The 12,585-nt window shown below is 35.7% G+C and overlaps 1 protein-coding gene across 1 annotated transcript; it reads left to right on the top strand.

Annotated features, from left to right (window-relative positions):
- The first annotated feature begins 2,851 nt into the window (after positions 1-2,851).
- LOC122031303 lies at positions 2,852-4,105 on the top strand. Its single transcript, XM_042590427.1, has one exon. The coding sequence runs from the start codon at positions 2,852-2,854 to the stop codon at positions 4,103-4,105; it is 1,254 nt and encodes a 417-aa protein (XP_042446361.1).
- The last annotated feature ends 8,480 nt before the right edge of the window (positions 4,106-12,585 follow it).

The raw sequence follows: 12,585 nt of genomic DNA, 5'->3' as shown, positions 1-12,585 counted from the left end.
CTAGAAGCTGATTCAAAACTATAAAAAAACCTAAAAGTCCAAACCCTAATCACTAGATGAAGAGTCAAATTAAAATAACTTACTATAAGGACGAAGGCAAAAATAAGGAGTCACGGTTAGGTTGATAAGTTTGTTGATTGACCGTCCGTAACCCATCTTGAGTTGGGCTTGATTGAAAATTTTCTAGCCCATCATGGCCCACTCAGCCAAATGACGGGGGCTGGTCCATCCCATTATAGTTCAGTTCGTCCTCAGATATATAAGTATAATGAAGAATAGAATAGATTCGGTAAAAGGTGAAATCGATTATCTCCTCCCCCAATAATTATCTTATACTATTGAGATCATCACATAGAAAAGAGTAAATTAGAAAACTAAAGTTAAACATGATAATTTCTCTGAAAATGTAACCCCCTGCTCAATTATATAAGTTTGTCATCTGAATAGAGTCGTGATGCAAAGAGGTTGATTTTCCTTTGTGTTAACAAAAAGGGAACAAATATATTCTACTTTTTAACAAAAAGATCCTTTAAGTTGATAAAATATAAATTTGGTGCGCCACCCAACCCAAATGAACTGTCTGTCCCCTGAGACGAACCAATTCTAGGGTTCTAGCAAAAACCCAAAATCATATTTTCCCGATCTTGATCGCGCGCCCAATCCAAAAGATGTTGTCTCTCCGGAGAACAACAAATCTAGGGTTTCAGCAAAAGCCCCAAGTTGTACTCTCCTTCTCCCCCTCTCATATTTGCCAGATCAACCCCAAAGAACTCGTCTTTCCCTCGTAGGAGAAGCCAAAACAGCCTGAAACTATGCAATTTTAGGTACGCAGCAAATCCTACTGCAAGCTTGGGGTGGTATTCATTGCACATATATATATATATATATATCACCTCTGGTTAACCAGTGGCGATCGTCGAGCTTAGAGGAACGAGTCATGACAGTTCTCTTATTGATTCGGGGCATTCGTTTTTCCAAAAATTTCTCCCAATCGATTGCGTCTCTGATTCTTCCCAGTATTTCTGTTAGTTCTCCTATGAATGGAACTAGTGATTTGAAAAATGCTGAACGTTACTTTTTCTCTAGGTCTTCTCTTCCTTCCTTGTTTATTAGTGCAAAATTCCTCTGTAGCGGTTCCAATCAGCGAAAACCCCCATTGTCTGATCACGGAAGTGCATGGCTTTGTCACAGAACCTTACTATTCGCCACTAAAAACGCCTTGATTTTCAAGACCCCTCTAAATCAGCGGCAAGATCGTTTCTTTTCTGGCACTCGAGTTGCTCTGACTGCTTCCGACTTACACGCAGAACCATTTCCTAATGCTTCTACTGGACAGAGAATCACTCACCCTGGACGAATTGATGCTCAAAATGCTCTCCTTGACTACCTTCATGTTACCAGAGGACTGCGTTTCATGGATGCTAAATATATTAGCAAGAATTCTCCTGAGTTCCTCCAGCGTATACTTGAGAAGACTGACAATGAACATGATGTGGGGAGATTGATAGAGTTTATTTGTGGTTAATCATTTTTAGTTGTTTTCTTCAGAATCTTATTCTTTCATCAAGTTTTAAGTGCATTTTCATTATGTTTAATAATTCTAGTCGTTATTTGGAATTATGATATGGAAATGCAAATACGGGGTATTTTGTTGACAAATTTTAATTAATCTTTGTAGAATATTGAAGAGGAGGTTTTCATTCAGATTCAAGCTGTGGAGTTTCTGGACCGTGGGATTCGAGCTTTGGAGAATCTGGGCCGTACAAGAAATCTAAGGTCCGGAAACACTATAAATTAGAGAGGGAAGCTGCAGAAAGGGGGTGGGCGATTTTTCTCTGGAAAAGAAGGAACGGGAGAACGGAGTGTACATTGGAGCTCATCTTCAACAACTTTTCTCCAATCGCCACTGATCCGGAAGAGGAGATGCAGATCCACTGAGACTCATTTTCCAGATCTGGAGTTGGAAGGGCTGAGTTAGTTACATTTCAGATCTGGATCAGAATACTTGATCAGAGTTTGGTTGTATGTGTTCTAGCTTTGTGAGTGCTTGGGGGATCCCAGCTCATTAGATCTATACTCTATTTCTTTTCTTCAGATTTAATTCGATTCCTTTCTTCGTAAGAATTTTCTGTTAGTTTCACTTGCGTCATTGTGATTTAATATCGTAGATCATCCTATCCTTGCCTTTGGTTGTAGGTAATAATCTGATCTTAGATGCAAAACTTCCACTCTTGGTTCCATTTGACTTTGAATTAGAGTTTTGTAATTACTATGTGATTTAAATCTGTTTCTTCTGGTTTTAATCCGTCAGATTCAATTTCAGTTTTAAGCAGAATTTTATAAGTAATGTTTTTGGTTAAGTAGATGCTTCCAGAATTTGGTTTTAATAATCATTCATCTTAAAAAAATATTGATCGTGGAAACTTAAATGCGGGTAGGAATTTCTAGTCAAATTGGTTTTGCATTATCAAGGAAAATTCCGTAGTAGCTGTGAAATAAATCAGATTAATGAATTAATAGCACTGTGAAGTCTTTGCGAATCGATCCTGGAGTCTACTTACCAATTTAGATTGAAAGAGACTTTAGTTAACATTTGAAACCAAGATTTTAACGACACTAATTTTGGTTATCAAATTTGGCGCCGTTGCCGGGGACCAAATGGTGGTTGTTAATTCTTAGTTTGATATCTACTCTCTAGTATTTTGTTATCTGATGTTTCAGTTGATAGAGTAGAGCACAATTGATGACCAGGAAAAACAAACAAGATTTGGTTCAGCTTGATCCAGAAATTGAAAGGAGTTTCCATATATTACATAGAGCTCGGAAAGGACAGTCTTCTATTTCTAGCTCTATGTCTGCAGATCCTTCAAGAAGAATGGTACTTGGTCATGGCAGTACACTGAGGGAGTTGGCAGCTCCTGATGGTTCACATCAACCTCTTTGCATTGAGTATCCTGAGTTAGAAGTTCATTTTGAATTAAGATCAGGTATTATACACTTGTTGCCTAAATTTCATGGACATTTAGGTGAGGATCCAAATCGACACCTGCAGGAATTCCATGTGGTATGCTCTACAATGAAACCTCAGGGAATTTCGGAGGAGGATATTAAACTGAGAGCATTTCCATTTTCTTTGGCTGATGCAGCTAAAGACTGGCTATTCTATTTACCTTCAGGGACTATTACTTGTTGGAGTGATATGAGGAGAGTATTTCTGGATAAATTTTTTCCTGCATCTAGAACAGCATCGATTAGGAAAAGCATTTGTGGAATTCAGCAAGCTACTAGTGAAACACTTCATGAATATTGGGAAAGATTTAAAAGGTTATGCGCAAGCTGTCCACAACATCAAATAAGTGATCAATTGTTAATTCAATATTTCTATGAAGGGTTATTGCTCATGGATAGGAGCATGATAGATGCTGCTAGTGGAGGAGCTTTGGTGAATAAGACACCTAATGATGCTAGGGAGTTTATAGAAACTATGGCAGCAAATTACCAGCAATTTGGTACAAGACCTATGGTAGCAAGGGGTGTTCATGAAGCCCAGATTTTACAACCAGGACAGAGTAGAATTGAGAGTAGATTAGAGGAAATGTTGAATAGAATTGAGTTGGCAGCAGCTCAGATGACAGTGAATCATCAATTTCAACATCAAGTTGTGGAGCCTGTGCAGGCAATGAAAATATGTGGATTCTGTGCCAGTAGTTGGCATTCAACAGATACTTTTCCCAGTTTGCAATCAGATGGATGCAATTCAGCAGCTGAGCAATCTGTAGCAGTAGCTAGCGTCTTCCCTAATCGTCCACAATATCAGCAAAGTAATCAACCAATTAAGTACGATCCTATGTCACCTACTTATAATCCAAGATGGAGAGATCATCCAAATCTGAGGTATGGAAATATTTCAGCTGCTCAGCAGCCTTTTCCACAACAAATTCAGAATAACAATTTTTCAGGAAATCAGAGACCACCAGGGTTTTACAATAGCACAGTTCCGAACATAATACAACCATTTCAGCAGTTTCAGCAACCTGCCCATCATTTTAGCAGCAAAAAAAGTCTTTTCCCTCAACCCAAACTGATTTTTCAGTACAAGACATGAAAGAGATTATGCAGCAAATGATGCTTCATCAACAACAGCTTTCATTGCAGTGTACTCATTCAATTCAGCAACAACAGAGGACTGATGCAACATTACAGAACATTGAAAGACAAGTGAGTCAGTTGGTGTCTGCTTAGGGACAAACTCAGTTACAAACCTCAAGCCAGTTGCCTTCCCAAACCATTCCAAATCCAAGAGGAAATGTGAGTGCTATCACTCTACGGAATAGGAAAAATGTTTCTGAGAATAAACAGGAAGATTCAGCTGAGCGTTCAGGAGATTTGGATTCAGATTTGTAGATTAAATTTGGTTCTGTTCCTAAATCCGTTGCAGTGCAGATTCCAATGGTGGAACAGAAGCAGACAGAGATTCAGCTACCATTCCCTCAAAGGTTGGTAAAACCTGGGAAGGGTAAGGTTATTGAAAAGTCTAGAGAATTTCAAGAGATGATGGAAATTTTTAGTAGAGTAGAAGTAAACATCCCTCTACTGAAAGCAATCAAACACATTCCAAAGTACGCAAAAGTTTTGAAGGATCTATGTGTTAATAAGAAGAAGCTTAAGGGTGATGAGCTGGTTAGTGCAGGGGAAAGTGTTTCTGCATTATTTCAGGCTATGCCACAAAAATGCAGGGATCCGGGAGTTTTTACTATTCCGTGTAAAATTGGAGAAAACTATTTTGAAGATGCTATGGTGGATCTTGGGGCATCCATTAATGTAATGCCGAAATCAGTGTTTCAGGCTCTTGGAATTGGTCCTCTTCAGCCAACAGGGGTTGTGATCCAATTGGCAAACCGAAGTTTTGCTCATCCAGTAGGAGTGATTGAAGATGTGTTGGTCAAGGTTAAGGAATTGATTTTCCCTGCAGATTTCTATGTTTTGGATATGGAGGGTGATGCCTTATCAAGTCATGTGCTAATTATTTTGGGAAGACCATTTTTGAAGACAGCAAAGACTAAAATTGATGTTCATGCTGGAACTTTGTCAATGGAATTTGGTGAAACTATAGTTCAGTATAACATTTTGGATGCTATGAAATATCCAGTAGAGGATCACTCTTTGTTGAGTATAGAGTTATTTGATGAACTGGAAGATAGGTTAGATTGTTACTTGCTGGAATGTGCTGCTCTTTTTAATAAATTTGGGGATGATCTGAGTACAGAATGCAGTGACAGTTTGGATCAGTATGTTTCTGCTTCAGAGACAAAGGACTGTGAGGGAGTCTGTGTAGTTAAGGTTGAATCTGGAAAAGCACTTCCTTCTATTTTGCAGCCACCAAAGTTGGAGTTGAAAGTTCTTCCGAGCCATTTGAAATATGCTTATTTAAGGAAGGATGAACAACTACCAGTCATTATTTCTAAAGATCTTGATGTTGTACAGGAGGAGAGATTGTTGAATGTTTTGAGGCACAATCAAAAGGCGATTGGGTGGACTCTCGCGGATTTAACAGGGATTAGTTCTTCTATTTGTACACATAGGATTTTGTTGGAAGAAGATGCTAAACCTGTCTGACAACCACAAAGGAGACTTAACCCAATTATTCTTGATGTAGTTAAAAAAGAAGTTGTTAAGTTGCTGCAAGATGGGATTATCTATCCTATTTCGGACAGCAAGTGGGTAAGTCCGGTGCAAGTGGTGCCTAAGAAATCGGGAATTACTGTGGTGGCAAATGAGGGCAATGAATTGATTCCTACAAGGGTACAAAATAGTTGGAGAGTGTGCATTGATTATAGGAGACTTAATCAATCAACAAGGAAGGATCATTTTCCATTACCCTTTATTGATCAAATGTTGGAGAGGTTGGCGGGGAAGACATATTATTGTTTTTTGGATGGATATTCAGGATATTTTCAGATTTGCATAGCACCTGAGGATCAAGAGAAGACCACTTTTACATGTCCTTTTGGGACTTTCGCTTATAGAAGGATGCCGTTTGGACTGTGTAATGCCCCAGGTACATTTCAAAGGTGCATGGTAAGTATCTTTGCGGATCTTCTAGAGCATTGCATGGAAGTGTTTATGGACGATTTTACTGCTTACGGTTCTTCATTTGATGCATGTTTGGATAGTTTGTCTTGTGTTTTGCATAGATGTGTAGAAAAGAATTTGGTTTTGAATTTTGAAAAGTGTCATTTCATGGTCCAGCATGGTATAGTTTTGGGTCATATTGTTTCTGAAAAAGGTATTGAAGTGGATCCAGCTAAGATTAGTGTGATTGTTGCTTTATCATATCCCACATGTGTGCGGGAGGTTCGTTCTTTTCTTGGGCATGCAGGTTTTTATAGAAGATTTATCAAAGATTTTAGTATTATTACTTTACCTTTGTCACGGTTGTTGTAGAAGGATGTGGAGTTTGTGTTTGATGAAAAATGCAAGGAAGCTTTTGATAGACTTAGGGAAGCTCTTATTTCTTCTCCTATTATGTGTGCCCCTAATTGGTTGTTACCTTTTGAACTTATGTGTGACGTTTCTAATTTTGCAGTTGGAGCGGTTCTAGCTCAAAGGGTTAACGGAGCGCCTTATGTTATTAGCTATTCATCAAAAACATTGAATTCTGCTCAAAGCAACTATACAACAATTGAGAAAGAGCTTTTAGCTATTGTTTTTGCTTTGGATAAATTTCGGTCTTATCTTCTTTGTTCTCATGTTATTGTTTTTTCTGATCATGCAGCTCTCAAGTTTCTTCTCAAGAAAAAAGATGCAAAGCCTCGATTGATTCGTTGGATGCTCCTACTTCAAGAATTTGACATTGAAATACGAGATAGGAGTGGGAAAGAGAACTTGGTGGCGGACCATTTGAGTAGGATTGGGAGTGAAATGGATACTATACCAATTGTAGATGCATTTCCTGATGAGCATCTTTTCCGGCTACAAGGTAGGTTGCCATGGTATGCTGATCTTGTCAATTATTTGGTTGTTTGTGTCTTTCTTGTGCATTTTTCAAGAATTCAATGTGATTAACTTAAGAGTGATGCAAAGTATTATGTGTGGGATGACCCTTACCTTTGGAAATTTGGTAGTGATTAGGTGGTAAGGAGATGTGTATCTGATGATGAATTTCAGTCTATACTTTCCTTTTGTCATTCACTTGCGTGTGGGGGGCATTTTGGGCCTCAATGTACAACTAGGAAAGTTTTAGATTCAGGATTGTATTGGCCCACTCTATTCAGGGATGCTTTTGAGTTTCATCGGACTTGTGAGAATTGCCAAAAGATGGGGAATATAGGACGTAGACATGAAATGCCTCAACAACCTATTTTGTTTTGTGAAATTTTTGATGTATGGGGTATTGATTTCATGGGTCCTTTGCCTATTTCATTTGGTTTTGTTTACATTTTATTAGCTGTTGATTATGTGTCAAAATGGGTGGAGGCCATTCCCACCAGAACTGACGATTCTTCTGTTGTTGTGAACTTTGTTAGGTCTCATTTATTTTGCAGATTTGGATTGCCTAGAGCTATTATTAGTGACTAAGGATCTCATTTTTGTAATAAGCATATGAGGACACTCATGAGTAAGTATGGTGTGGTTCATAGGGTATCTACTTCTTATCACCCACAAACAAATGGTCAAGCCGAAGTTTCTAATAGGGAGATTAAGCAAATTCATGAAAAGACAATAAAACCGGATAGGAAGGATTGGAGTAGGAGACTTGATGATTCTCTTTGGGCTTATCGAACAGCTTACAAAACACCTATTGGGATGTCTCCATATCGAATCGTTTTTGGAAAGGCTTGTCACTTGCCGGTTGAGGTGGAGCATAGAGCATATTGGGCTGTGAAATCTTGTAACATGAATCTGGGAGAGGCTGGTGGTGAGAGGAAGTTACAGTTGCAAGAGCTTGAGGAGATTAGGTTAGAGGCTTATGAGAGTTCCCGGATTTACAAAGAAAAAATAAAAGTTTTTCATGATAAACAGATATTGAGAAAGGAATTCCATTAGCGTTGATGTTCTTGTTCCCAGTAAAATGAAGGGACGTTTTCTTCAGGAAAAGACGGATTTCTTGATGAAGCTGGGGTTTATAGAGAACTCTGATGAAATGGCTAAAGCACTGAGCAAGTTTGTAGGAAGAGGAGACAAATTGCAAAAGCGATTTGACTTCTTAGTGAATGCTGGACTAGATTGCAACAGTGTCTCTCAGATGCTTAAGGTAGTTCCTGCCATACTTAATCAGACAACAGATACACTTGAGAAAAAGATTGACTATCTTCTGAATCACTTGGGCTATTCAATCGAGTCACTTGTCCACTTTCCAGGATTTTTGTGCTACAACATAGAGAAGATGAAGCTGAGGTTTACTATGTATGCTTGGATCAAAGAAAGAAAGATAGTGTCATCTAGAAAAAGGAAAATCGTCCGCTCAAATGTGGCCTTGAGTACGATTCTTTCGTGCTCAGACAAAAGGTTTGTGAAATATGTTGTCAGTCTTCATCCGGACGGGCCTAATGAATGGGAGAAGTTGAAGAATTCCTTTGTGCCATAATTTAAAGTTTAGGAGCATTGTCCTCCTGTTTACCGGTTTCCATCCTCGCAAATATTCGATGTTCCTTTGTCACGGATGTTCTTCAAAGTGATAACAGCAATGATCGGTTTCTGATGAGCTCTTATTCATCCTTTGAGAGCGATAATAGCTTCTTTAATGTTTGAGTATCAAATTTAGCATGATTCTTTTGATACTTATTGATCGTTCTTTAATGTTTGAGAGTAATCTCTTATATAGTTTTTTTTTTTTTAATTTGGATCGATTAGGCATTTAGGGTATGTTTGGTTCAAGTCATCATGTATGACCTTGGTTATGTGATTACCAGGTAATCACATAACCAAGGTTATGGGGAATAAAACATAACCAAATGTTGTTTGGTTCAACCTAGGTAATGCAACAAAAATTTTTTGTTTAAAGGTTTTAATGAATACCCTAGTTTAATATTTTATCGTATTACCCTCAATTACAAAACCAACTATACATAATATTATTATTATTATTTTTTTTTTTTTTATGTTTTTTACTTTTCTTTGTCCTGTATATTTTTTTACTTTTTTATGTGTTTTTTTATTTTTTTAATGTTTTTATATTTTTATATTATTTATATTATTTATTTTTTTTACATTTTTTAATATTATTTATTTATTTATTTTTACATTTTTTTAAAATTTTAAATTTTTTTATTTTTTAAAAAAAAATTTAAATTTTTTTAAAAAAAATAAATTTAAAAAAAAATTAAATTTTTTTAAATTTTTTTAAATTTTTTTAACATTTTTAAAATTTTTATTTTTTATTTTAAAATTTATATTTTTTAATTTTTTAATTTTTTTAAAAAATATATTTTAAAATTTTAAATCTTTTAAAACATTTTTTATTTTTTTTTACATTTTTTAATATTTTTTTACATTTTTTCTCTTTTTTTCATGTTTTTTCTTATCGGAGGGTATTTTTGGTAAAAAAAAATTCGTTAACCCCGGAATCAAGAAAAACCTTAGTTTTCTGAGGTTTTCCGATTCCGGGCTGCATGACCCTTTTGCTGACGTGTCGGGAATAGAACATTACTTAGGAATCATTGAATACCTAAACCAAACAAGGTTTTTGTTGATAACCTTGGATGGATAACCAAGGTTATCAAGAATAATCCCGAACCAAACGCACCCTTAGGTGTATGTGTACTGTCCATTTTTTATTTCAAAGTCTATCTTGTGTTTATAAAAAAAAATTTTTTTTAAGGTGTATGCCTATTGTCGATTTTTTATTTCAAAGTCTATCTTGTGCTTGTCATAAAGTTTTTTTTTTTTTGGATTAGGTGTATGTCTATTGTCGATTTTTTTATTATTTCAAAGTCTATCTTGTGCATGTCACAACGTTTGTTTTTTTTATTGTTAGATTATATGTAATGATACGATGATAGAGAGGGGTCTTGTAAAAATGGGCTAAAGTAGAGAAGAGCGCCTGACGTAGAGATCAAAGTTAAAAGTCAAAAGTCAAGCGTCTGACGTAGAGGTCAAAATTAAAACATTCAAAAGTCAAGGTCCACAGATCAAGTGAAGTTGGCTGAATAGGTATCTAATGTCGGTCGGATGTGATTGTCCGAATGACCATCCTCTGAAAGCTTGCAATAGGGGTTAAGAGATAAACAGTAAATCTCCTGACCCACTATCCTTGTCGAGCGGATGACATGTCCAGTCGAACAAAAGGTAATCCTCTGACAACAGGAAAGTCAAGTGAAGGAAAATAGCTCTGTTCAATATGACCGAGTTGGGATGTCCTTGTCAAGCGATCTCCAGTCGGCCTACAATGGGACCTATCTACATATCTCATCGTACTTTTTTGAAAGTTTGTGCTGCTGACAATAGAGCATGTCCAGCATGCAAATCGTACTTTAGAATCTTCTAGCCTGTGACATCAGAGATTTATGAGCTTGCTTACGGAAATATGTACACTTTTTGACTTGTCTTTTCCTATGACGCTTTGGAAAATGTGCATACATTTTGAGATACGTACACAGACGTTACAGTGATACTATAAAAGGAATTTTCCATCCACAAATAGAGGTATGCGATATCTTGTTATTCTACACGTTCTAGCTACTGTTCATACTGTTCTTCTCCACTAAGCCAAGAACTGACTTGAGGGTCGGAGAGCCAACGCTGGAAATCCTTTCCCAGCCTGGCACTAACGCTCCTAGTTTTGCATGACAATAAGGAGTCTTCATCCAGTCAACCTAGAGCCATGTTTCCAGCCTATTGTCTTCTCTACTTTCGAACATGATCATATTTAGCGTTGTATGTGGGAACTTCACACTCGAGCTAAAAGTTTTTTTTCTCCTAATTTTTTTTAGAAATTTAAATAGATATTAGACAGTGGTTGCTCCTGACACATGACCGAGGATTAAACCACGTTCACAAAATTAACCTTCAAAAGAATAAGACCAGTTACCTTTGGAAATAACAACAAATTAAAGGTAATTGTAATAGATAACATTGAATTAGATTTTAATTTCATTATTAATAAAGTACTCCTTATTGAAAATTTCAAACTCAACTTACTCAGTGTTAGTCAATTATGTGATTTAGAATATAAGATTAGGTTTACATCCACTGAATGCTTAATTAAATATATGAAAGTCCTTATAATAAAATTGAAAGGATTTAGGAATAATAACATTTATACAATTAACCTAGCCAGATCCTCACTTAAATGCCACTTGACACAAAAAGAGGAAATCTGACTGTGGCATAGGAGAATATCCTATACTAATTTTAGAAACATCACCAAACTAAATGACTTAGTTAGAGGACTACCAAAACTACTTAACTCAGACTTAATAATTTGTAAGGTTTGTCAACCAAGAAAACAAATCAAATCCACTTAGATTTATTTGATTCACGTGAGATTAAATCTATTAATGGAAATTTATACTGTCTAGTAATAATTGATGATTACTCAAGATTCACTTGGGTAAAATTTTTAAAAACTAAAGACGAAATATTTGAAATATTTAGTAATTTTTGTAAATAAACTGAAAATGAAAAAGACTCAAAAGTCAAAAGAATTAGGAATGATAATGGTGGGGAATTTAAAAACCAATAGGTTTATTAAATTTTGCTTAGAAAATGGATACCATCAAAAATTTTCGTGTCCTAATATACCTCCATAGAACAGAATAGTGGAAAGAAAAAATAGAACTCTCCAAGAAGCCACTGGAACAATGTTTAATGAATACTAATTATCGAAATATTTCTGGGCAGAAGCTGTTAATATAGTCTGCTATATACAAAATAGAACAAGAATAAATAAGAAACATAATAAAACCCCATTTGAAATGTACTATAATAAACTATCTAGTATTAAATACTTTAAGGTATTTGGATGTCCTGTTTACATATTAAACACAAGAGAATAATTAGAAAATTTTACCTCAAAAGTAGAAAATGGAATCTTTGTAGGGTACTCCCTAAATAGTAGAGGATATAGAGTTTACAATAAAACTACTCTAAGAATTGAGGAAACAACCAATGCAAAATGACGAAATTACTAACTCTAAAGAATCTAACTCGACACAAGTTCAATACCAACCAATTGATTTAATTAGAACTAGCACTGATCTAGGAGGAGCAAGTGAAAATCCAATAGACAAATATGAAGTTAAACAAAATCAACCACAAGAAAATGAACAAACACAAACTGAGCCTAGAACAATAAGAGTCAGCTCAGACCACCCAATTGAACAAATTATAAGTGACCTAGACCTAAAAGTTTAGACTAGATCATCTTTTAAAAACCTAAGTCAAATATTTTTAATCTCTAAAATTGAGCCCAAAACAATAGAAGATTCTCTACTTGACTCGGATTAGATCATAGTCATGGAGGAAGAATTAGCCCAGTTTGAAAGAAATAAAGTCTAGGATTTGGTACCATTGCCTAATAATAATAAAAATAAAATGGTATTTAGAAATAAATTAAGTGAAAATAGGAAAATTGTTATAAATAAG

Source organism: Zingiber officinale, chromosome 11A (assembly GCF_018446385.1).
Source record: "Zingiber officinale cultivar Zhangliang chromosome 11A, Zo_v1.1, whole genome shotgun sequence".
Lineage (NCBI taxonomy): Eukaryota > Viridiplantae > Streptophyta > Magnoliopsida > Zingiberales > Zingiberaceae > Zingiber > Zingiber officinale.
This window is presented reverse-complemented; position numbering and strand designations above follow the sequence as displayed.

What these genes read in the sequence shown, in the direction of transcription:
- LOC122031303 (XM_042590427.1), top strand. Translation starts at nt 2,852, where the DNA reads ATGTCTGCAGATCCTTCAAGAAGAATGGTACTTGGTCATGGCAGTACA.